Source organism: Equus quagga, chromosome 2, assembly GCF_021613505.1.
Source record: "Equus quagga isolate Etosha38 chromosome 2, UCLA_HA_Equagga_1.0, whole genome shotgun sequence".
Classification (NCBI taxonomy): Eukaryota; Metazoa; Chordata; class Mammalia; order Perissodactyla; family Equidae; genus Equus; species Equus quagga.
Genome location: NC_060268.1, coordinates 44306716 through 44333061, shown reverse-complemented (window position 1 = coordinate 44333061; position 26346 = coordinate 44306716). Strand labels below are relative to the sequence as shown.

General features: G+C 36.6%; 2 protein-coding genes across 6 annotated transcripts in view; one reads left to right on the top strand and one right to left on the bottom strand.

The window, feature by feature from the left end:
• MYEF2 (myelin expression factor 2) overlaps nt 1-4526 on the top strand; it is a 28892-nt gene extending 24366 nt beyond the window's left edge. For 3 of the 4 annotated variants that reach the window (XM_046654282.1, XM_046654281.1, XM_046654280.1), the window contains one exon: nt 4360-4526. In XM_046654282.1, coding sequence (XP_046510238.1) covers nt 4360-4523 — 164 coding nt within the window. In that variant the 3' untranslated portion in view covers nt 4524-4526. The remainder of the gene's footprint in view (nt 1-4359) is intronic. The other variant, XM_046654283.1, reaches the window with a different exon arrangement.
• A 573-nt stretch (nt 4527-5099) lies between these two features.
• SLC24A5 (solute carrier family 24 member 5) lies at nt 5100-25639 on the bottom strand. Of its 2 annotated transcripts, XM_046654285.1 has the most exons (9): nt 25467-25639; nt 24631-24810; nt 12900-12983; nt 12710-12813; nt 12270-12370; nt 10258-10541; nt 7960-8166; nt 5926-6027; nt 5100-5424 (listed from the first exon to the last, which is right to left on the bottom strand). In XM_046654285.1, exons 1-9 carry the CDS (start codon nt 25585-25587, stop codon nt 5102-5104), a joined length of 1506 nt encoding a protein of 501 aa, XP_046510241.1. In that variant the 5' UTR covers nt 25588-25639; the 3' UTR covers nt 5100-5101. The 2 variants fall into 2 exon arrangements, with proteins under 2 accessions (XP_046510241.1, XP_046510242.1); XM_046654286.1 differs by lacking the exon at nt 12900-12983.
• Nucleotides 25640-26346: the final 707 nt, after the last annotated feature.

Below are 26346 nucleotides of genomic sequence, written 5' to 3'. Positions count from 1 at the left end.
TACCTATACCACCTTAATATGTTCATTAGGTCTGTAGAAGATTAGGTGGTTTATTACTTTTGAAAGAGGGCCTTTTTTGTGATGATGAAAGAATTAGTGTGAGTGGAACAAAGTAACAGATTTCCTGCAAGTGTTTTTCTGCTACTGCATAGTATCCTAGAGACTATAATCACAATAGTAAGCTATATAGGTGACGTATAATAATGAAAAAAGGATAAAGTGGTACATTCAGCCTTTGAGAGTTAATGTAAAGTTAAGAGTATTTGGAATATATCTTTAATTTTTTGAGATCCTGAAGGGGATAAGTTTAGTATTCTCCCACAGAAGTAGCCTTTGTGGCCACTATCACAAAGTGATAGTGATCAATGTGGATACTATTATCTATGGTAGTCTTTGTAGGAGTAAGATCTATCAGAATGAGCATTTGGCCATGAATCCCGTAGACTTATGGAGGAATGGATATATTGGTGCCGTAGTGAAACATGTCGGATGAGGAGCGTGGCAGCAAGTATAGATAATCTCTTTTGTTTCAGTGGGAAAAAAAAGTCTCCAAATGAGATATGATATTATTTTAAAAAGTAGAAATGAAACAGGATAAAGGACAAAGTGGGGCAAGCAAATGACATTGATGAAAATGTGACCAATATCGACTAACTGTTCTTTATCCTATGTAGGCAGATTTCCTTTTGAGGTCAGATATGAGCAAGGCTTGCGGCAAACTTGAGGTCTTTTAGTGGGTTTCTTGTTGGAGTGGCATTGTTTTGACAGAAGGACATCAGCAATTCAGACATTTCCTGAAAGGAGAAAATAGTATCCAAATCTATGTTTAAAAATTTTGTACAACATTTTAGCCAATAAAATAAAATAGTTAAATTGCCATTTTTTTGTGTTAATTTAACTCTATTCTTATGTTTCTTTTTGATCAGTCTATAGTTATATTATGAGATAATGATTTTTGGTTTTTTTCTCAATTCTAGTTGTAAAAGCTTCTGACTTTTAGGTTTATATTAAGATAATACCATACTTAAAAAATTCCCTACCGTCTTCCTGTTTTTACCTTGAACTGCATTGATGGGAAAGAAAATAAGTTATGATGATGTAGGATTAAGTGTTGAGCGATTGACTACTATGGAAATTATCTGGCCTCTATGAACTGAACCATCCATTTTTGTGTTACATCGTTTTATTTATTTATTTTTAAATTGTAGAATTTTTCTTTCTTAGTATGGGAAGTTTCTTTTTAACCTGCTTCGAGCCAGTTATGGCCTCTTTTGCAGTAAAAGGCAGTTTTTTGTTGTTGTTTTTTTCCCCTGAGCCCAAGGTAAGTAGGTATATTCTCTTGGTTGTTTTAGTAAAAGAGTCTAGTGATACCCCATGCATCTTCCCCAGATAATATCTGCCAGTAAATGGCACACCAGCAAGCCTTCTGCTTATTAAATGTCTATAGTGGTTAACTGTCCTTAATGGCACAATTACAAAGGCTGAGGAAATGTTGTATTATGAGTAATATTACCCTCAATACAACATTTCCTCAGCCTTTATAATTCAGGAAAAAAGGTGTTCAGATATCCTCAAATATAACAAGGTGAGAAGTAAGAGAATATAATAAAATAGATCTCTTCTTATCCTGCTCTATGTGATTGCTTAGTAATGTGCATTTTTAAGAAGGCTAAGTATAAATAAATTAACTGACCCATTCAGAGTTGGACCTTGCATTAGTTCAGGTTGTGCTAATGAGGTCACGTAGGCATAATCTTTCAGACTTAATCCCACATTGTCTATACACTTTAGCCTTCTGGCTTAGTATGGCACAGGACCATGACATTTTAGTACTGCAGTGCATGGAAAGCCCATTCTTGATAATTTCTGTATAAACTGTGTAAACAAATGTAACTTTGTTCCACAGATTTCCATTTTCTGGTTTTCTACATCAGTGTGCTTGTTAACTGCATAGAAGTGGAGACTTGTTGAGATTTTATTTACAAAAAAGCACATGCTGCTTTGAACATGCATAGTGGACTTTAACTCTAGAACAACTTAGTAAAAACAATGCAGCAGTAAAAGTAATGTATGAAAAACATTCATTGATAGAGTCACTGTCTTTGTAAAGAAACACTAAAACCTTGTTTTTTGTGCCTCATATAATTATTTCTTGTAGAATACCCGATTTTGCTTTTTTCTCCTATGGTTATATTACAGTTTCACTTTGGAAGTAGATTTTATTGAATTATTTATTATTTATGCTTTAATTTGGTCTGTTTTTAAATACGCCTTTATATCAGCATTTCCCAAAGAATGCAACACAAGATGTTAATAGGCTGGGTTAAATAAGGTGGAAAGCATTCTTTTACTGCAGGTTAAGTCATTTTTGTAACTAGTATATGAAACAGCAATATGTTTGGTTATTCTATGGTACCGTTTTCTCATTGCGTACTATTTTGTCCTATACTATTGTTAAAATAACAGTCCTATTTTTGTTTTTTTTTGGAATCGCACAAGATCAGTGAATATTGTCCTTGCTATTGCTAATAAACCTATGATGGGATACTTATGTTAAGAAAAACCCTAAGTTTTTAGGTGAAATTAGAATAAGGAAGAACCTTCAATCTTAAAAGCCCTTGAAAATTCTCCACAGGCCTCTTTAAAATCACTGTAAATTGCTGTCATTTACCAAGGTATGCTTCTTTAATTAAACTTGCTCTTTTTCAGGTCCGAGCATTCAAGATGTTAAGAGGACTCTGGAAATTGCTCTGCATCTGTCTTTAAAGTCTTTTTTTTAATAGATACATTCTCTAGTTTCGTTTTCTGATGCTTGTTAGAAAATGTGATTCTTGTGTGTGTTTTTTTTCACCAGTTGTAGGTTGCATATTATTTGGATCTATTTTAATCATTATAATTTCTCTGGGGATTAGTCTGTTTCGTGACTTTTAGAACATAGTTAAAGACTGCCTGGCCTGGGTTACAAGGTCATGGTTTTGGCTCAGCATTATATTTATTAACTTGGACCGTTTAATTAGTATTGAGTGGCTGATTAATTGACTACCAGTTGATTTTAAAAATGCAGTAATGGGGGGCAGGAGATGAATGAAAAAACAAAAGTAAACAAGTAGTCTAGGGTGTTGTAGATAAGAAATCGTTCAGATCAAAATTTAACCAGAAAAAAAAAATCTTAGTCGTGCATCAAGATGAAAAGTTGATCCCATCAGCTGGAAAGGGCTTATGCAGGTTTTGATAAGCCCTCTGCTTATGCCTTCCCCTTCTTCCTTTTCTCCCTTTATAGAACTAAATATGTATGGCTCTCTGATTTTGTTGCCAGACTAAAATTAGCCCATAGTGATTTGGCAACTATAATATTCAAGGGGAGGGAAATACTATGGTAAGTAGTCACACATCTCACACCTGAATCTGTGTGGAATGGATGATCATACATTCCAGTTGTCTGTAAAGTGAGACTGTTGTTTGTGTGTAATTATTAGCAACTTTCCCTTTTACTCTCTAAAGTGTTCTGGTTTGGATAATGGGTTTTTATGACCACTTTGTAGTTTGATAAATGATACTGATTTATTTCAAATACCAGTCTCTAGAGTCAGCAATGATATTAACTGTATACGGAACAATTGTCTGGTTTTCCTCCTCCTTCTAGAAGCTTCTTTGATGTTCTTTGTGCTCTTATTATCACTGTTTTTACCTATATTGATTTAAATCTACAATGTCTCTTCCTTGCCTATTTCCATATTTGATGCCTCTCTTACATTTGGAGTTCAAATTGTGATATTGAATAAATGATTGGCACTGTGGTTGAAAAGCAGAATTAGTGGGGCCTTTTGTGGCTTGGTAAACATTAAATTTCTAGGTAGTGGCTACCATTTGCAGGGATGAAGGAGTGAAATGGAGGATAAAAGGGGAGGAAGAGAGATTAGGGAGATTGGGCAGAAAGCAACAATGTTTCCTAAAAATAATTTTGTTTAAATTTGTAAGTTTTTTATTATGCGTGGTGACTCAGTGGCATTTTGTCTGGCTTGCCTTATTGCTGTAAAATTCACTTCAGAAACTAAGAATTTAACATCAAAAGTAAAATGTTTTTTTTTTGGAAAACTTTAAATCCTAAGGAAATTTATCATGTTTCTAATTCTGTATATTCTAACATGCATATATTCATTACTTTAAATGAATTGCATTATATTCAGAATGTAAAATGATGAGAATAATGCTTATATGATGTGTTATTTTTAAATCATTAATGTTAACATTTTTAGCCAAGTTACTTATCACTTCGTTGGCTATGAGGAATTTCAAACCTGTGTAGTGAAATGGAATCCCTTTAAACTGACAAGTAAGCCTATAATTTTTCTTTTACAGGTCATGTAATGTTTGCAGAAATAAAAATGGAGAATGGAAAGTCAAAAGGCTGTGGAACGGTCAGATTTGACTCCCCAGAATCAGCTGAAAAAGCCTGCAGAATAATGAATGGCATAAAAATCAGTGGCAGAGAAATAGATGTTCGATTGGATCGTAATGCATAATTTCAAACCACGGTTGGAACAGTCTTACGTCTGTTTTGCTGAATCTCCTAGTAAAAGTCATTTTTTTAGTAATACTGTATGCTTACAAAAGCTGTAAAAATGAACTTTTAAAACTCCCACCAGCTTTTAACAGTATAGTGTTAAATATACTGTGATTTTGTTAATCTCAAGTTTGGGTTTTTAAAGACAGCAAGTCTGGTCATTCAGTTTAAATGAATGGTTATACTGTTTTTAATGAAATAAGCGATTTTCTTGTTGTTATTTTCAGTACTGCATAGTGAGATTAGTTTGTTCAAGTTTCCTCAGCTATTACCTACTTATTGTAAGGTAAAACATAGGTGATTTTTTCAAAACTTATGGTTTATATATGTAATTGTCCTTGAAAAGAAATGGCTCAGACAAATTAGGATGTGATTTTAGTTGGTTTTAAATTCCTTTCTTTGGTGATAAAGAATTACTGTAAGTAAGCTTTAGATTCTAAAGTTCAGGATATTTTTTATTTGACTTAAATGAAGAAATGGAGTTTTCCTTCTCTGCCCCTCCCCGTCATTCACACTTTCCATGTAACACTATTAATATTAACCTCCACAGCCCCGTATTTTATTATTTCCAATAATTCCGAGTTCATATAGAACCGATAATGTAGCAAGCCCCAAGTATAATAATAGGCAGACTACTCCCAACTTTCTGTCTAGTTTCCAGCCATTGAAGTGAACTGCTAAAAGAAGAAAAATAATTGAAATGTTGAGAGAGATGGTTATGTAAGTTAGTCCTCTGCTGTTCACTTCTATAGGAGCTGATGCATTTATAAATGCAGTTTTAATAAACCATGGAACACCTAGGCACAGCATATCAAACACGTTGGATCCCACAATGTTAGACATAGCCATATCTCCTTTGCCTGCAAAAGAAAAAGCATGTTGTTAAAATGTGCATACCAATACTGTATTTTATTAATAAGCTTTGTGAAAAAGAACACTGGATACTTTTTTTGTTTGTTGGTTTTGGAAAATTGTTGTATTAGAGCAAAAGTCTTACTGAATTTGTATTTTGTAATTTTGGGGGGTTAGTATTTAAAGTCTTAACATTTATTTATCTAATAATTATCTTTATTTATTAAACCATTTTTCATTAAGGTATGTAGATTACTTGTTGCTTTTCATTCTAATTTAATGTGGTTAGTTACGATTTAATGCACATTTCAGATGAATATTATTTGGGGGATTAGATTTAGTAAAATTAATCTGCTATTAAATAGTAAATCCTTCCTCTTGAGTCACTCTTTATTTTTGTTCAAAGTATGTTACTGAGGAAATAAATATTTTTAAAGTTACCTTTGCTCAGTGTATTTTCAGCCAGGCTTGAAGAATGGGCATTGCAGCTTGAGGGAGCTAGTTCTTACCTTTTCTTGCAACCAACACACTTGCAATTGTGTCTGGTATGCTTGTTCCTGCTGCTAATAAAGTAAGTCCCATTACTGTATCTGGAATGTCTAATGTTTCCCCTGTAATAAACATAGATATTACAAGTTGCAAATCTTAGAGATTCACTAACCGTTCCCTGCAGATATTTCGGATATTTTCTTCCTGAACAAAAAGAAAATAGGCACATTTAGATTACAGAACCATATGTGCTTAGTTAGATTTTCTCTAGCAAAATATTTGAATAAGATTGATAAATTGGGTAACCTGGGTAGTACAGATTTTTAATAACAGGTATCTAAAGATATTTAATAGACAAAATTCTACCAAGGAGTAATTCCCCTCCCTGGTATGTGTACAGAAGTTTTGGATGTCCACTGTTATCTCATCAAGGCTGTTGCTTAATATATGCTAATAAGATTGATCATTTTCTCCTTTTCTTTTTAAAAATATTTTCTTAAAGTGGTCAGAGCTAAGCAAATTATTTGTAGCAATTTTAGAGCTGTAAGTTTGTTAACATCGTATAAATATTTTTTAAGTCCTGCTTTAGTGATATACCTTAATTTAGTCTTTTCTTTGGGAAAGGGCCATAGATCTGAGGAATACAAAATAGGGTTCTGCTTGAGTCTTTCTAACATTATGGTCCCAGTTTATTAATGCTTCTGTTAAATTTAGTGTCTGTTCAACATTTTTCAGAAATGTATTTATTCCGGGAAACAGAATCAGAGGGAAGTTAAAAAAAAAGTATGTGTGATTGCTCTTTTAATGTTGTACTTGGAAACCTGCTTTAGAATCCTTTTTCTTTCTTCTTTTTTTCTTAAAATGTCTATTAAAAGAACTTTAAGAAGCATATTTATTGCATGCTTATATATTGATATTGGAATTGGAATTGGTTTTTAATTTTTGTTACTGTTTGCTAGAGTTCATATATACATAAATAACACTAATATTTATCATTTTGGGGGCTGTTCTATGATCTATTACTTGATTTTGCTCTTTTCATGTTTTCCTAATGTCAAATATATTCTGGCTGAGAAAATTTGGAGAGATTTAATATACAAGCTAATTGGACTTTTTCTTCTTCCTCATTAGAAAAAAGAAAGAAATACTCTTCTTTTTGCTAGCATACTAGTCTAAGCCACTTATTAATTTGGGAAAAGTCAGAGATCAGCAAACTTTCTTTGTAAAGGACCAGATAGTAATTATTTTAGGCTTTGCGAGCTGTATGCTCTCTGTTGCGGTTATTCAGCTCTGCCCATGTAGTGTGAAAGCATCCATAGATAATATGTAAATGGATGGATGTGACTATTCAAACTTCACACAGGTGGTTTGCTTACGTCTGATATAAGTCCATTCAAGTTAACCTTTTTGGAAGAAATCCCTGATTTTTTTTTCTATGTTTATATTCAGTTCTTCCTTCTGGGCCAGGAGTTCTGTGGGACTAGAGCTGATTACGGTCAAGTAGTAATAGTTAAATCTTAATTATAAAGGTAGTAGAAACCTGAAATGAAACTTATTTTATACCTTTTTCACTCATTTCATAGTACATTTATATTGCCATATTAAAAAGAAAAATGAAATATAATCTAGTTAAGCAGTGAGCACCCATCATTTTCCCAAAACACTGGCGCCTTGCTATATTTTTCATTATGAAATGGAACTGAATATAAAGAGTGTATTGTGGACCCTATGCAATGTGATTTATCTAGTAACATAATAGAAAGGTATCCCATGCATTTGATTTCATTTATAAGATGATCTGATCCCTTGACTTTACCTCTGGGCTGTATAATAGTGAGAATATGGTTGATACGTAATATGCAACTCACAAAACCTGAATATCTTGTTTGTATCTTAATATTTAATCTTTTTGTAAATAGTGCTAATCTTTAGTCTTTGATGAAAAAGAAATTTGCTCCTTAGCTAGACTACTTTTGGTAGCTATATGCAGTTTGTTCTTATATGAAACTGATTGTTTTCTTTTTAAATTGTGCTTTTGTACTTAAGATACGTACCAGTTATTGTGACCATCCAAACCAGGATATATGTAAATGCAGATATCCATAGTGCCGACATGAAAAAAGTTATCACAAAATAATTTTTCCAAAACTTTCTTCTACAATCTGGTGTGGTTAGAAAAAGTAATGTAATTATAGGAAGGGATAGTACCCAAAAAATTCTTTTTAAGTCTGCTTCAGGCATGTTGAAAACACTTGGTGGATCTGTTGAGAAAAAATTAAACGATTTTGAATTTTCTCAAATGGCCTATTAAGTTCGAAATGTCCATTTAGAAGCTATATTGAAATAAATTGGCTGTATCTGTTTTTAAGAGGCCATTTAAAACATTGGAATACTTCATTACTGATATTGCTGGCAAAAAGAAACTACTTGAGACTTTAGAGTAGACAGTGTAAAATGTGATACTCAGCATTTCTTGATTTGGGGCCTTAAATACATCAAATATCTTGGGTCATTTGCTAAATGTGTTAGAAGTAGTTTATGAAGTGTCAGTTGGACTTCTTTTGGTTTTGTACAATGTGGTTGGTCTTCAGAAACTTTCTGCTTATGGGCGTAATCTGCCTTCTACCTTAGCTACTTAGTGCTCTCCACTTCCCAATATTGATGTTCGTCTAGCCTGCCGTGCGTGTCAGATAATGCATACTTAGGGAGTATACAATAATTATAGCATGATCTTTCGATTAAGTTGAATATTTCATTCTAATTCTCATTGTAAGTGACTTTTAGGGGCTTGTTTCATTATTTTCTTTCATTAATTTACTAAATTCAGAATTCACCACAATTCTTAGAAAGAACCTTTAAGAAAATAGGAACTAGTATAGAATCTCCAATGTAGCTTATGAAACAGATGTTTCTTTATTCAATTTCCTTTATTAAGTTAGTGGAAGACAATATATTGGATAAAAATGGGAATTCACTTTAAAAGTTTTTAAGGTTTATATGGCATTTACAAAATAATGTGCCCATATCTTGGATCAAATCACATTATAACTAATGCTAGTAAAATAATTCATAAAAAAAATTTCCAATCCTCAGCTGATGTGATTAAGGCCATTAAGTAATATTGGATATAATTTTAGTGTAATAAAAAAATTTGGACTTGTTCTTTTGAGTTTCTTGTAAAATTTAACTTAGAGATGTATACCTTTCGTACCTGCAAGACAAGAAGCTATAATTTTTGTAAGAAGGGGAAATGTCATGTTTTAATTTTTTTTTAGGTAGCAAATTAGAATGAGTTCCCTTCCTAATATACCTAATTAAATTTAGAATCTGTTTCATACAACCGCTTTATAAAAAAGTAACCCATAAATTTATATTTCTGGCCATAGCTGAATTTGACTTCCTACTAAATGTATTAACTGTGTTTTGCTGCTGCTCAAATGACATATTTAAAACTCAGCTGTTTCCTTCTTTTTCCCCATACTAGCCCGTTTACCTCAATTCCTAGTTTTTGTAAGCAGTATTCCCATTTTCTCAGTTAATCATGATCAAAGCTTCAGAATTGTCTCTGCTCCCTTTTCTGGCCCCATGTAGCCCTTCAGTTGCCTAGTCTTAGTGATACTTTGTCTGCACTGTCTCACATCTGTTCTCTTCCGTTCCCACTGCCTTCGCTCTGTCCAGGCGTCTACCAAACACATCAGCTGTTTTCGTAGCCTCTTACAGACCTCTTGTCTTTATCTCGTAATTCAGTTCTAATAATTTCTCTGCTTCCAAACCTGCAAAGACTCTTACACTAGCATTTAGGACTCTTCATATCCTATTCCTTTCTTTCCACCTTTCCTCTCCTCCCTTACTATCCGTGTTCTGTGCTCCAGTTATGTTAGTGCTTGAACAGGCCTTTTGCTTATATTAATTCCTTGCCATCAATCCATAGAATATACTTTATTCTTATCTCTGCATAATTTACGTAATAAAGACTTCAGTAGCTGTTACTTACTGGTTGGTCATAAGTCAGATCATCAGTTAAAATGTGACCTGTTCTACAAGGCTCAGTTTAAATGCTTCCGTCTCTGATAATCTTTCCTGTCTAACCATCTTCAAATTTTATACAATCTCTCCTATTTAGGAACCACAGTTACACTTTTTTTCTTTATAGTGCTTCAACCTTTATGTTTTAGCTGTTTTGTTTTTTCCTACAGTATTGGAAGCTTCCTTAGGATAAGGACTGCCTCTTCGTCATCTCTGAATCTCCAGTGTCTTTTACATAATAAATATATAGTGTTTGCTGAATTGAAATGAAATTCTTAAGTTTTTCTGGTGAATAGACTTAATAGTGGGCAGGATGTGGTTATTACCTTCAGAAACCTGACTGAGACCGTGCAAACTTAGAGAAAGCTGGGAGTAGCCCGAATCTTCATGAAATATTCCACTGTCAGTTCTCGATTGCCGACGGATGAATGGTTGACCCTCGTCTTCCCATCCCATCAGTGGCTGCTGTTCACTTCTCTCTTCCATAGCCTTGGCAAGACAGGTGCAGCAAGGACTGCATTTCTTTATAATGTATTGGTTAATTTTAATATCAAAACACAGCACCAAAACATATAATCCGTATATCAAAAGCAGTAAAGTTCCTTCATACCTATAAATTAGAGAAATTTGTGTGTTTTTAAATTAAAAATGCAAGTTCTTTTAGAATTAATAGTTTTTGGGGTGTATCTTAATAATTTTCTAATACAGCAATAGAACAATCAAGGCAACATTTCTAGATATATTTTGATTTTATAGATGTGTCAAAACTTGGTTACAGCATTATTATAAACTTATTAATAAAGCCTAATATTTCAAAATTTCTATATTTAAAAAAAAAAACCCCGGAAAAAACAAAAGGATGATAAACTCATTGTCTTCATTTGTAGATTCCTTCCAAATGGTTGGAATAAACAATGCTTTGAAAATAAAAATAATTGTAGATTTCAAAATAAAAGTGAAACTAATGAGTAGTAACGGACATCCCCCACCTCAGTTCATTGGCAGAATACATTCCCCCACATATGTAATAATTATAAAAGAATGTAATTTTCTGGTATAGGAATTTTGTGTAAAATACTCAGAATATGTTAGGCTTTTGCTGGGGCTTTTCAGTTTGATATGCAGAGATTTTTTGGTGATGTTAATAACTGAATTGGGCTTGCATTCACAAGAAAACACGGATATTCTCAAAAGTAAAATTATTACCTTAGACACTGAGAACTGTTTCCCTGTACTCTGCTTTCCTATTTAAAGAATTTTGATTAGCTAATGCCATCACATTTGAACCTTGCATTTACCCCTTATTTTGTAGCCATTGAAGCTGCCACAGCTGAAAGCAAGGCTTCTTGATTTCCCTAATGGAGGGAGTATTAGCTTACATACTTGGCCAGGCATTGTCTCCTTGCAGACAACTGCTGAATCCCAGAAGGATCCCTGCTATAACCAACAGTGTTTCTTTGGGAAACAGACTAGATTTCAGGATGATTCATTTAGAAATTTTGCTCCCTGCTAGATTTTGTTTCCTGATGGCCAGTATTATGCAAGGCTGCTAAGTTGTAGTACTCCAGAGGGTGGCATTTACATTGTTTTCTATTTTTTGATGTCCTCTAGTATTGTGCAATGCACAACCTCTGCGGCTGTGTGTTTTACATTTCTTGATCCATTGTGATTCCTAGCATAGTGATAAACACCTAATAGATACATGGGTGTTTATTAGCTGAAAAAGTTATTTGTCCACTAAGTGACCCCCTTTTCATTTCTTGGAACAACAAGGCACAGGGAGATGATAAGGAAAGCAAACAGTTTTTCATATTGAAGGCTAAACTTTGTTGGTTCTTAGAGGAGGGCGGCTACAGTTCCTTTTGCTAAATGAACGTCAGAGAGAAAGTTGGAGGAATTCAAAGGGACTTCTTTTACTTCCTCCATCATCATCTTTCTCCAGTCTTGTGACCATAACCACTTCTAGCTGAGGCAAGGTAAACAATAACCCAATAGATGAAAAAGCCAACTGTTGGGGCTTTAAGGGACGACAAAATTTGGGAGACCTTCTGAACAGGTAGTAAGCAAGAAGAAGGAAGGGAGGTAATATCCAGTGGTTAGTGAGACAAAAAAGGAGACTGACATGACTAAAAAGAAATTGCAAAGAAGGGAGAAGAACCCACCTAGCAGTTGTGATGACAAAGTTAGCTCAGAGACCCACTGGAAAATGGTGCGGAAGTGGCACATAATTGAGAAGTGACTGAAACATTTCTGAAAAAAATGTTACTAAACCATCAGAATTTCACAAAATCCTCTCTATACGTGTTTTACATAAGAGTAATGGTTATTTCAAGCTTACCAGTAAACCTGGTTGTCGTATATTATGCCAAGAACTGCTGCTACGCTGATTGCATATGCCGCACAGTCTCTCAACAGGGGCCAACACGATATCGGTGAAACCTGTGAAATAGTTAATTTTGTGTGTCCATCACACTGTAACTTCAAGTATATGCTTAGCGTAATACTGAAATTGTTTGTATATTTGTAGCGAAATATTATGTTTTGCATATTGCTAAGAGAAAAAGGAATTTTAAGAAAAGTTGTGTTTCTAAACCTACTCTGATTTTCATAAATTTGACCAAGAGCTATTTGTGGGTTAACTTTGAATTGAATATATGTAGTTTTTCTACAGATTAATAAATTTGATTGAACACAATAGTAGTGCCTTGTTTATTGTAGACTATAAACAGTTCTTATAATTTGTCAAGACAATATATTTTGTTGAATAAACTTACATACCACACTAGATAGCAAGCCACAGGCTGCACAGATGCCAAGGAGATTATAAATTGCAGATCCAAGAATGGTGCTAATACCAATATCTCCCTTTGTGATAAATACACCTATGAGCAAGATAGTAGCTAAGTTAGTATTGACTTGAAGATAAAATCACATTAAGTAAGCAAAAAATATAAGGAGCAATATTTACCTAGGAAAGCAGTAACTAATTCAGGAGCTGAGCTACCGGCTGCCATAAAAGTTGCACCTGCAACATCCTGAGACAATCCAAGGGCTGAAGACAAATGAAATTATGTTATGCCTGGTAAAGTGACAAATGAAAGAGTGTGTCTTTATGACTACAGTAGTTATCAAAGCTACAGCGTCACAGAAAAGCACTAATATTGGCTTCAACTGAAAAAAAAACCCATACAGGTTAAAAACTAGAGATGTCCAGTGTCTGCTGTCTTTATGAATTCGTTACTTAATGCTTCTGTAGAAAGAGACGGTCAGGAGACCATTAGAGCTATGCTGCAGCTCAGTATTCTAAGTGCCAAGATTCAGGCTGTTTTGGGACCCAGAAAAGATTGCTTTCCAGCTGTAGGGCTTGTAAGTGTGTAGCAACAACACGACTTCTTTAAAATTACACTGTCAACAGTGCTCCGATAGGACCTGAGGAAATAAGGTAGTTCAGGAGTCCTAATCGAAATTGAAAGAGGAGAAAAAGTGAATATTGGTAGTTTTTATAATCTGTAAATGAAGTTGAATTAAGGAGCTTATTCACAAATTGGCAATTTCTACCTTGTCTAAATACAAATGAGAGGAAATCAGTTAACTAAAAACCAAATAGATTTACTATTGTATAATTAGAGTCTATCGATTTAAAACGTGGAACCATTAAAACGTTGCTCTAGAGTAGCAAATATAAGAAAATACTATTCAAATAGTTTGTGTATGTCCCCCAAACTCGCAAGCATGCAAATCCATTATCCTCAGTGATTGACAGGCTGAGAGTCTTAAGAAATTTTGGGCCTTTCAATTTTAGAGCTAAGGGACTGTCTATGGAAGGCAAAGAGAAAGCCACGTTGAAGAAACTACCTTGCTCTGGGAAGGCTGAGACAAGGTTGCATCAGAAATCCCCAAACGGGCTTTGCTGGTAGACTGAAAAATAGCCAATAGAAGTAGCATGCTGGGCGTTAAATTATTTACCCTAGGTCGCAAAGTTAGTGTCAAAGTTGGGCCTAAAATTCCGGTTTCCAGGGCTCTTGATAGCAACCCTTGGGTGATGTTCATTGTTTACCATACCTCTTGATTCTTGATACTCCCAGTCTTCCTGGGCCCTCAAACTCTGGTGTGCTCGGTTGAGTCCCTGTCACCTGTGCTCAATATTTCCTTATTATTGCCTGCCTGTGGAGACCACTACCTGTTGCTCTCTCTCCAGGCCACCTCAAGTTCTACTTCTCTGCTGGGAGGGACATCTGCTTTTGACCTTACTCATTCCTTTTTCTTTCTTGGTTTGGTGGATTGTATTTTACAAAAATGTCCACAATATTTATGTTTACGTATTTTTCCAGAATCTTGTTATTCCCTATCATAAAATAAAAGGCGGAGTTTATGTTTCCTCCTGAGTCTAGATGAGCCTTTGTAGATGAGCCTTTGTGACTGCTTTGACAATCAGAGTATGGCAGAGCCATAATATTTCCAAGGCTAGGACAAAAGGTGACAAAACTTTCTCATGGTTCTCTCCCTAGGGACCTTTGCTTTAGAGCCCTAAGAGAGTACACAAAAACTCTGGCTACCTTGAAACTCCCAGACTAGAGACACCTCATGAAGAGCCCATATAGAAACAGAGACGCCTGTGGAACCCCTACTGTTTCAGCCCCTGAATTTCGAATTTTCCCATCCCGGGCACCAGACATGTGAGGGAGGGAATGCTTTTTTTGCTGGGAAAGATTCTCCCTGAGCTAACATCAGTTGCCAGTCTTCCTCTATATATTTTTTCCCTCTACAAAGCACCAGTATGTAGCTGTATATTTTAGTTGTAAGTCCTAGTTCTTCTATGTGAGCTGCCACCACAGCATAGCTACTGACAGATGAGTGGTGTGGTTCTGCGCCTGGGAGCAAGCAAAGCGCGGAAGCAGAGGGCACCGAAATTTAACCACTAGACCATCAGGGCCAGAAAAAACAAGACAAATGTTTCTGCTCTCTTGGAGCTTTAATTCTAGTGAGAGAAAACAGGCAAGATAAACAAAATACGTGTTATGTCAGCGGGAAGGAGCAGGGAGCAAAAGCAAGGAGGGGGATGTAAAATGTTGTGGAGGAAGGCTTGTCATATTAGATGGGTTAACCATAAAACACTTCACAGAGAAGGTAACCTAACTAAAGACTTGAAAGTGAGGGAGCTACTGCACAGACACCTGGGCCAAGAGGATTCTAGGCAGAAGGAGAGCAAGCAAAGTTTGTGAGGGGGAAGCTAGCCTGTGTGTTCAAGAAACAGAAAAAGGCCAGTGTGTCTGGAATAAAGTGTGTGAAGGAATAGCAGTAGGTGATAAGGTCAAAGGTAGTGGGTGGCCAGATCATGTAAGACCTTGTGGATCCTAGTACAAATTTTGACTTTTATTCTGAAAGCCATGGAAAGGGCTTGGAAATTCATCCACATACTGCCTGCTGAGGATACCAACCCCAGGCATCTTTTTTATCGTGGGGTTATTTGGTCTCAGAGGCCCAACCAGCTCTAGTCGGAGTTGTTTTGCCACCTCTTACGCCTCCACAACTCCTGCAGTCTTTCAAGGTAGTTGGAATGACCCACTCCAGGCTCTCCATCCTATGCCTCACTGTTTGCTTTTGGTCATGTTGCTTGATGAACATCTACCTGCAGTCACTAATGGAGAGAAGTAATGTTTTGTGTAACATATTTCATAGCATTTCTTTTACTGGTTAGAGCTGGATTTCTGGTTAGAGTGAGATTTACTGGTTAGAGTGATATACATTCTAACTCTTACACTCTAACTCTTACTACTCTGTGATCCAATTGGCCAATTTGCCATAAAATTTAACACAGAACAAGATAAAGCATATAGCACCATGATTAACTTTTTTCACTTTAGGAATGAAGTAAGTAATATCTTACATTCATGGTAAGCAATTCACTTTTGTATGCGTAATTTAATAATCTCAACTATCCTCAGATGTGAATGGTGGTATTTCCATTTTTCAGATACAGAAACAGGTCCAGGAGGTTAAGTAACTCAAAGTCACACAGATAGTAAGGATCTTAAACGTGAGGAGTTAGGGCATAAACCCTGAGTCCATTGGTTTAAGCCCAGTGCTGTTTCCCTCTCACAGAGAACCAATATAAGAATGGCGCTTAGGCAGGCCAATGATAACATGGTGGGTGGTGGAGTTCTTTCTTCCCTGCCTCATGGCACTGGCATGTGACTACCCTGGTTCCATTTCTTCTTAGGGGAAAAAATAGTTACTAGGAGTCAGGAATACTTTGGAAATTTCCCAACATATTCCAGAGAATGTATAAATTTAGTGAAATTGGATATTATCATGAATTCTCTTCTCAAATCAAATCAGGGCTAGACAATATGTGTAGGAAATTGAAAAAGAACAAAATGCTTTATCTTGAAGTAACTGCCCAACCTTGGTGCAGCTGGAGAGTGAATGACCAATCTTCGTTTAATGCTGGCCTAAGAATGCTTCATTAGAAAAGTTCAATCCCCAGAGAGAAAAGGTGACCTACTGGGCTTTTGCAAGGTAAGAAAATAGGTGGCCCTTTCGAACACTTCCACTATCAAAAGGCGGTAACAATGAAGCTCGTTGCTATTCACTGGGCTCTGAGTAATGAAAGGGAAGATTCTGTGTAGATCGATGTGTACAACTTCAAAGAAATTTTAACAAGTTACATCTTAAGCTTCTAAGCATATTTTGTAAAATGGTTTATACCTTTGAACTTTAGAATAGACTGGCTTTGTCTTCGCTGACCTTTAGGTAGCATTTCTCTCTGCTATAGTTTATGATTAAGGATAAATTGTTCTGGTTTTTTCCTTCCCCAGAGCTATTCCTCCTCAGTCTCCCCGACACCCACCCCGCCCATTACTCTAAAGGAATAATCACATTTCCTTCAGGAGACAGTAGAAACGGGCAAGGTGAGTTTTCTTTATAGGTTGAGATAGCATTACATTGTTTATGTAAAGTGCAACTTTATGATAATGAACTAAGACTCATCAGGCTTTTTCTTAAGCGTGTTCTTTAATGCCATGTTGGGAAGTTTATAACAGTTTTGAAAATTCCCTTCTGGAAATATAATGTAGTAGGATGAGTTTTAAACTAAAATGGGCACCTGGATTCTGGCCCTGCCAGTAACTTACTATGAGACTTTAGACAAGTCATTTAGACAAACCTTGTATTTTGTCATCTGTAAAATGGAGGGTTGGACTACACAATCTTTAAGGTATCTTCTAGTTTTAACAACATTTACTCAAAATGTAGACTATGAATTCTATGCCTTAAGACTCTATATCACCTTTTATTGTTAAATTCCTTTCATAATAATAAAAAACTGCATTATTAAAAATTTAGAAGGCAGAGGGGAAAATAGAGGAAGAGTCACTTACGCTTTACCATTATATTTTAACTACTGCTGTCATTTTAATGTATTTCCAGTCCTTTTCACAATGCACATTTTGATAGAGTTACAGCCATAGGCTACATGCAGTTTGGTATCCTGTGGCACAATTTTAAAAAGTCCTCAAAGATGGGAAATTTTCATGCTTTGTGAATGGATTAGAGTTTTACAAGCAATCAAAAGTCATTCAGACCCAACTCTAGCAACTAGGCTGGATAGTCAGGCTGAGTAATTCTTCCAGGGTCCAAAATGAAGTGTGACAGCAAACCGAGGTTTTTTTTTGTGATTTGCAAAACTGGTTCTGACATTAATTTCAAATATATTTCTAGAAATATTTTGAGTAGATTCAGCATCGTTGGAATAAATGCCTAGCCTCTCAATGCACAACTGTATGATATGCTCTGTGATGTTTTTAACAATAAATAGAACCAATCTGCGTACTTTATAGTTACCACGTCATATTTTGTCTGAGCTACGATGGAATAAATTCTGAAACACTGTATCACACTTTTAAAGGCCTGATTCCACGGAAAAAGAAGGACTCCTCCCACCGCCAGTCTAACAGCTATAACATGACAGTGCACTGCCATCTTCCCTAAGCCTATCATATAAAGCATATGCAAGACATTTTATCTCCAAACCTCCCAATTACCTGAGTTTTGGCTCCATAACTTGCCCAAGGTCACATAGGAGGTAATTTCAGAGATGGGATGGGCACCTAGATCTCTTTGACTTCAAAAAACTGCTCTTTCCATTATCCATTATCCATGTAGGTAAAGAGAAAAGATTACCACACAGCTTTATGACGATTATGATTGTCAATGCTCGTTCCTGCAGTAGCATCTTGGCACTTGTTTAGATCTATATGCCTGAGGTAGATTTAGATGCAATCCAAGGGGACCACAATTTAGATCAGAGAGAAAAGAAAAACAAAGAGGATGAAAATGCTCTTAAGAGGAGGATGAGTGCCGTGTGGCAGAAAGGAAGCACTATTCTTAGGTTCTTTGTTCTTTGGGAAGGCTCTGCCTCTGTAAATTTCATGAGGATTAAGAATCAAACAAGCCCCTGAAACTGTAGGCTCTCCAAATGCGGCGCTCACAGAATTACTCAGCTCCCATTCAATTTTATCAATTTAGAACAAATTCTACCTGGAATTCAAACTTACATTTCTTTCTTATTGTCTGTTCCTGAAATATAAAGTAGAACGCGGGCAAATATTAGTTCAAAGCAGAGTGAGTAAAAATAATTTTTAATAAAAAAATAAATATTTTTTTATGTTTCCCCCAAACCTTATTAAGAACATTTTTACTTAAGACATGTTATCCCTCAAAGGATCAGCATGGTGGAGGGATTGGAATTTCTAACTGAATAGTACATTAGTGTAACATGTGAAAAGAAAAGCTTGGTAGCTAGCTCATTGTTGACTGTGGACTCTAGCAAGTGACCAATCTTAAGAGGGTCTCACTTTTCTAGGTAGTTAACTTGGAAAAAGGTAAAGAAAGCAGCTCCACGCAGTGATTAAATAACTAGGAGATCCTCATTACATCTCAGAAGGACATGTAGAAAAAATTTGTTTTGGTTGTATACTGAACTTTTGTGTTTCCAAAAATGACCTGCTTATAGAGATGAGAGATAATAGTTTCACTTGGGCTATAAATTAATATAGTTTGTATTGTATTTTAAATTTATAGTTAAATTAAATATAGTTTAAAGATATAACTTTTTAAACAATAAAAGTTTGCTAATGATGGAATAATATGGTATGGGATTTTATGTAAAACAAATGGAAGGAAGTCTAAGAAGAATATTCCAGAGATATTTAAGGTATAGTTTAAAGTTACTGCATGGATTATTAGATCAAATAAAATAATGGATTTCCTGAACTTACTTCCTACCTTGTGAAGTAGTACTTGCTTTTATTTGCCTTTAACTTGGTCCTCAAGCTCCGGCAGATGTGCCCTAGCTTTGCCTCAGTCATACTCGTATTGACTTTGATCATTCACCTTCTCCACGTTCACCTTTCCTGAATAAAGGATTCTAATCTCTGCAGTCTGTTCATATGTAATAGTGAACATTTAGTGAATGTTTACTATGTGCTAGGTCCTTGTGTAAGCAGTTCTCTTGTATTTCCTCATGTACTTGGCATGCAGCTCTATGAACTAAGAACTCTAACTACCCTTGTTGCACAGCTGAGACAGCTGGAGCAGAGAGAAGTCCAGCACTGTGTCCAAGCTAGTAAATGATGGGGCTAGGATGTGAACCTAGGCTGTGTCTGCCTCCATGTGGACGCTTTCAACCATCTCTCTATAGTAGAATGGCACTATAGCATATAACAGCCTTCTCCCTCCTAGCACCTCCAAGTGTTCTCAACATTGTGGTATACCATTCAGCAACCATATTGTAGAGATGTACAACAAGGTGGAAAAAGTCCCAAGCAAACAATACCGGATATGACTACAAGGTCAAGTGACTATCTTTACAAACTAAGCATGGGAATTTTAGACAAAGTCTCAAGTCAGGCTTACATGAAAGACCACGCACCATAGAAGCTCCCTTTCTTCCTTGTCATCATTTGGAATCCTCTGTCTCTGTCTCTGTCTGTCTCACAGACACACACACACAGAGCTTAGAGTGTCCACTCAGTATAGGTCTAGAGTGGCACAACTGGTGGGGGGGGGGCTCCCCCTTGGTTTATTCTTGTCCCATTACCTCTAGCTCCCTTAGCTCTAACTTGGTCTCAGATAATTTTCACCCTCTGTTGACATCTTTTAACCTCTTCCCTTGAATCCTCGTTCTCTTTCCCACCAAAGAATCCAGGTCTTATCTCCAAAGGTAAAATGCCCTGGACTTCAAGATGTGATTTTTTATTCCCTCTATAACATGGATTAATCTCACTTCAGCCCTCTGTGGTCAAAGAATCATCATTAGCCTCTTTTCTTATAAAATCTAAATGGATAAAAAGGAGGATAGGATTAGAGGAAGGGAGTACAGCAACAGCATTTTCTTGTATTGCTTCTACACAGTTAAGATGACAGCAAATGTCTCAGGTTGTCTCATAGAGGTGTGTGCTTGCTTTCCCAGTGTTGAGGGGGCAAGAGAGGTTGTGTGACATTTATGATCACAAGTAAAGCAAGTGGAAGGGAAAGATCCTTGCTGGAAGCCTCATGTGGTGGCAGGTCTAGAGGAAATTGCCAGACCAACATATTTAGCTACAGAAAGAGAAAGCACACTTGCTTAGCTGAGCTGGGGCCTGGCCAGAGTGTCAGCAAGAGGCTCTGCCCTCCCCCACCTCCAGGTCATCTTCCGCCCAGAGTCTCCAGTCCTGAGCCTCTTCTTCACCTTGCTGAAGACCCTTCTGTGGACCAAATGAACCTCTGCTGGCAATTTGAGGAGGGAGTAATGGGGTGACAGGGCAGGGGTGGGCCAGAGGCTTCCCAATTCTACCATGGTACTCTAGGTTGGCACTCCCAACATGTCCCCCACAGAAAGTCATTGCATCATACATGATGACTGGGTCCCACAGTACTCTACTATGATCTCATGTGTACCTTAGACAAAATATTTAGACTTCAGAGTCTAATTATTGTAAGTGTTTATAACATTAATTTACAACCCCCATGGGTTGCCAAAAGTCTAAACTGATTTTTTAAAGTACGTCATTGGATTCTCTTTATTTTGTAGTATACTTCCTCCATAGTTACGATGGGTACTTGACATATTATTTGGCTAAATTTCCGGTGTCCTTGGAAGGAAAACACCTCTTAAGATTGTTCAAATAGAACAGTTCTTCTGAAACAACCATGTTATGGTGGCTAATGTCTGCCATAACAAGGACATGTAAAATTATTTTACACAGCCGTTGAGAACATTCTTGGGTTTTGCCATTAAGGACTGGGGCTCACCATATACTGGCTCTGTAGTTTTGAGAAATTACCTATCCTCTCAGCCTCAATTTTCTCATCAGTAAAACCAACCCAGTAGTCTCTACTTTGTAGTGTTTTTGTGAAGACTAAAAGAAATCATGCATATTTCCAAGTTAGAACCATGCTTGGTCTTCCATAATTGTTTTATAATAACTAACTAATAAATAACAACACTCCAGTACATTGTGAGATGTCCCAGTAAACTGTTTTGAGGATGATATCAATAATTATTAGTTGGCAAAATGGGTAGAACTATAATAACTCAATGCTCATCAAAGAACTATGGGGCAACGTGAAGCATTTGCAGTCTTTTCTGAAGCCAGTTTCCATGGATGTAAACAAATTCCAGGGAAATTGTTTTTTATTGCTGATGTCCTCATTTGGATGAGACTATGCTAGACCTTGAAAAGAGAAATGACAGAATTAATTTATAGGCATTTAAAAATGAATCAAGCTAGCACTATTTCTATCTCATTTTGTTGCCAGTATTTTCAACACTCAAGACTGTGGTCAATTCTTAGCAGCTGAAGATTTGGCAGTGGTGCGGGCATCCATCAATCCCACATCCATAATAGCTGCCGTAATTGCAGAGCAAAGAGCGATCCACTTGAGAAATGCATGTTTGCTGATGATGTTTCAAAGTAATTCCACCAGTGGCATGTGGAAGTCATTATTATAGATATTCTATGAAGTCACTTAATAAAGATTTTTCTGAAGTAACAACCTAAATTTTAATGCGGTCGTTTCTTCTGCAGGGCTAGAAAAGTTATTAATTTACACTCCCAAGACAATTTTTTATAAACAAAATTCTTGATGGATTTATTCTTTCAGTCAAATCACTAGAAATGTGAAAGCAAGAAAGAAAGAAAGTGATTTTATTTTCCAGGAAGAGAGATTTTAGGTAGGATGTAGTACCTTGAATTTTAAACGTCTTAGTTTTATATAATTGACACGATCTATTTAGTTTTTCTAATTAAAAGTGTGGTACTGACACAAGGATGAACAAATAGATTATTACAACAGAGGTGAGAGTATAGAAAGAGATCCACACATATATAAGAATTTAATATATGAAAATTGATTAACTTTTGGAAAAAATAGCATTGTATTCTATAGCAAAACAAATTCTTAGTGGAAGAAATGAATAAATGTAAAAAAAAAAAGAAACTATAAGTAAAAGAAAATATGACAGTTTTTCCCACCTAGGGATAAAAAGGTCTTTCTAAGTATAAAACCAAAAGGAAATAATAAAAGAAAATATTTATTAAAAAATATCTAAACTTCAATGTGATAAACACACAAAATACAATAGGATACAACAAAACTTGAAAAAGCATATGATGTAAAATTTGTATTAGAAAAAGGGGTCGTATCCTTCACATTAAAAAAAGTCTTTGAAATCAATAAAAAAGACAAATATCCCCCCATCGAACACAAGCACAAAAGCAAAACCACAAATTTCAGTAAACATATAAAATGTTCAACCTCACAAATAACAAGATAAATGCAAATACTATAAAGTGAAGTTCCATTTTAAAGCAATTAGCAAAGACATTGAAAGTGATGCTACTCGTGGTTTTCTGGAATGGAAGTTACCGCATGTTCTGGGGGTTTACGTTGGCACATCCTTTGCAAAGTGCTTTCGGCAATGTAGAAGATAAATCTTAAAAACATGCAGACCTCTGCATCTCTATCAGGAAATGATCAGAGAAGTTTGCAAAGATTTTTCAAAAGTAGGGCATAACATTATTTAGACCAAAAACATTTAAAAATCAAATGTTTAATGAGATTAATAATTTTTAAGATTATGGTAAATTTCTCCTGGGTAACTACTGTGTATAAAAACCAGTGTTAGGTGTTCAAATCCTTTACAGAAGCATGAACTATCAGGCTACCGTTAAAAATCACGTTTTTGAAGACTATTTAATGATAAAGGAAAATGTGCACAATAAAATATGAGGATAACATTCAAAGTGCCTCTATGGCAAGCTCCAAAAGACTGAAAGGAAATACACCAAATGGTAACTGTGGGGATCTATGGGTGATGGAAATGTAAGTGATTTTACTTTTTTATTCCATTTTTCTTGTATTTCATCAATCTGAGTAAAACTACTATGTTAAATGCTAAAGCAATTAGTCTATGTTAAATCTATGTTAAAGTAATGTAATCTCTATTAAGGAAAAATATCAATGTCAATGTAAAATGTAATGTCAATGTAAGAAAATATATATTTACATCTACTTAAGTTAAGTAATAATAATTACAATAAATATATGCTGACCTATACTGTAAATTCTTTTCATTAAACAAATATGTGTGGAGTGCCTCCGCTATTGCCAGATCCTGTTTTAGATCCTAGGATACTGCTATCCTGCAGTGAACAGGAGAGAAAATAACTTGACTTGCATTTCAGCAGAGGTGGGGGGCGTGGGGCCAGGGGTAAAGGGAGCGTTTACTTTCTTGCTCGTTCCCTTTGTGAAGAAATGCTAGCAGTGTGTGTGTGTGTGTGTGTGTGTGTGTGTGTGTGGTAGCAGGAGAGGATGCTGTTTCTGTGCAGTCCTGTGCATATGCAGTAGGAAACCTAACCCTTAACTTTGACCTTCTCTGAAGAGAGCATGCTCACCCAGTTAAACTAACCAAGCAGGAGACAAACACCGGAAACACTGGCACTCTTGCTTATTTGGCATAGAAGATCACTGATACCCTGATTTTAGGGACCAGCGCACCACTGAAAGACAGACCTATGCTCAGAATTCTGCACAATGTACATGGCTGAAGGAGTAGGATGGAGGGGCTTGGACTGGCAGATCTTATTTTCAGAAACCAGGAACTGGGCTTAATTTTTAACAACCGAATTTATAATTATCTGATGCCTGAAGTCACCTTACCTAGAATGTAGGGCTTATTTATTTGTTTATTGGCTCATAAGCATCAATTAGTTTCCTTACTGGCAGGAGGCTGGGAAAGGAAGAGTGCGGAGGGTGGTCCTTAATGGCATTTGTTTATCATCTACCTTTTAAAAAAAGTTATAGTGATTTTAGAGTGAAAATGAAAAAGTTTTTTAAAGTATAAAATGGCAAATATTAGGAGTCCGTTGTATTAGGAGTACATACCAAGTTTATATATGTGAAAACTCGAAAGAGTTTACTAACAGCCAGGCAGTGCAGTAGACAAACCGTAAGTTTCTTGAGCTAGACTAGGCAGGATAATTAAAGATTGAAAACCACACACAGGCCACTTCGTTGACACACAGGACCCCACAACGCAGAGGCCAGTGCTCCGCAATCGAGATGGACAGAATTGTTGCTGAGCTGTTTTCAAGACAGACACATATGTGTGGCACAACCTTTCTGGAAAGTTATAGGGGAGATTTCCAGACACTTACATTCACTGATGATTTCCAGGGAGGGTAGGAAGTACTCGTCACAGACAATAGACACGGCCAGGAACATGTAAAGGATAATTAGGAAGTAGATGACAATGCCTCCCTCTGCGCGCTCCTGTTTCGTGAAAAACCCTTCAGGAAACTCCGATGATGAAGACATAACACACTGGGTGCTATTTCCTAGTAAGAAAAAGGAGGTGAAAGTTTGAAGGATGTTGGAGTCACACATTCCAAGGCCACAAAGAGAGATTCCTTGAGAAAACTCTAAGTGTAGGATATCTGGGGGGAATTTTAAGAACCCTGGTGAAAATGTATAAAGCATTTTTGAATATGCTGTAGCTCTAGAGCCTTAAAAAAATTAGTCTTTGGGGCCCGAAAGAGGTGCTTTAATGAAATTAAGCATTGTCTGCTTTATTTCTAAAAGGGAATTCTGAAACCCTCTTCCTCCTCAAGGAGAAGCTAGATCTCTGATGGTAAAGATTTCTAATGTCTGTACAATTTCATTTTCTCATTTCAGAGCCCTAGTTGTCCACAGGCCTGCACAGAATCATCTACTGTAGCAGACAGAGTCTCTAGGATGAAAGAAGTTTTTTTTTCCATGATGAAGTCTCCAGCAATAAAAACTGGAGACTGGCCTGCTTCATGATGTCTGAATTCTTTCAAAGCTATCTTCAAGGGATGGAAAAGTGTTTGATATCCTTCCAAATGCTAAAAATCAGAGCAAAAATAGCAGGAAGCATAAGCAAAAGCGAGTCAAGTGACAATGTCCTTCTCTTTGTCCCTTCATCCGTATATAGCAGCAGCAGCAGGGGTAGCTGACCCCAGAGTCCACCTACCTGTGGCCCTTGGGAGAGGCTGGGGCAGGGAGGCACCTGGGGGAGGTAGGTGTGCAGTGGCCCAGAGGGCGCCAAGCAGCAGAGCCCTTCTGGCCCACCTCGGGCTCCCTTTTGTCTGCATTTCTGCTGTGTTCTTACTGCAGCCTGCAGCTTTGGGAAGGGAGAAAAGGATTAAGCTGGATCATGTGAGGACTCTCCTTCCTGCCCAATGCCCTGCCCAGGGCACATCTCAGCAAGGCCAGCACAGGAGGGAGGGTGGTTGGAACCAGCCAAGCTTCTCTGATCAGGAGCCCCAAGCCCCAGGGAGGCTGGAGGAGGTAGAGAGGGGAGCAGAGGATGTTTGTCGACAGCTGCTCCTGTGGCCCACAGTCCCCGAGGGCAGATCCAGGCAGCTTGCTCTTTAGGACGTGGTTTTATTGAATGTCTTCATACTGGCTCTGCTTTCATCTTTCTCTAGATTTGTTAGGATCTGAGTTTGAAACTGCTCTTTCTCTCCAGCTCTTGCTTCTAGAAAATGTGGGGGCTGGTGAATTTGTATTCTTTGGTGAGCTTGGCACCCTTTTACATTTCTGTTTTGGCTTTTCATCTTCATCTTCAATTGTAGCCAGAGGCGGGAAGGTCACTAAGGAAGCTACTGCAATAATGTAGCAGAGAAGTGATGGTGGCTTGAACCAAAGCAGTGACAATGGGGACGGAGAGAAGTGGACAGCTTCAGGAACTATTAAGGAGACAGTGGATGACATTTGATCATTGATTAGCTGGGCTCCCTGCCAGAAGTTATCTAAAAATGCAAATCTGACAAGGCAAGCAGTGTTCAAATGCCAAGATGTTAAGAACTCGTGGCAGTATAGTAGAACATGTGGCCGATAGCTCAGGTTCT

Excerpts from the sequence above, each read along its gene's own strand:
- SLC24A5 (XM_046654285.1), bottom strand. The coding sequence starts at position 25,587 with ATGCAGACAAAAGGGAGCCCGAGGTGGGCCAGAAGGGCTCTGCTGCTT. Across the intron at positions 12,814-12,899 it reads ATTAGTTACTGCTTTCCTAG|GTGTATTTATCACAAAGGGA; the intron begins GTAAATATTGCT and ends TCTTGCTCATAG. Across the intron at positions 6,028-7,959 it reads TTGGATGGTCACAATAACTG|GGGAAACATTAGACATTCCA; the intron begins GTACGTATCTTA and ends TGTTTATTACAG.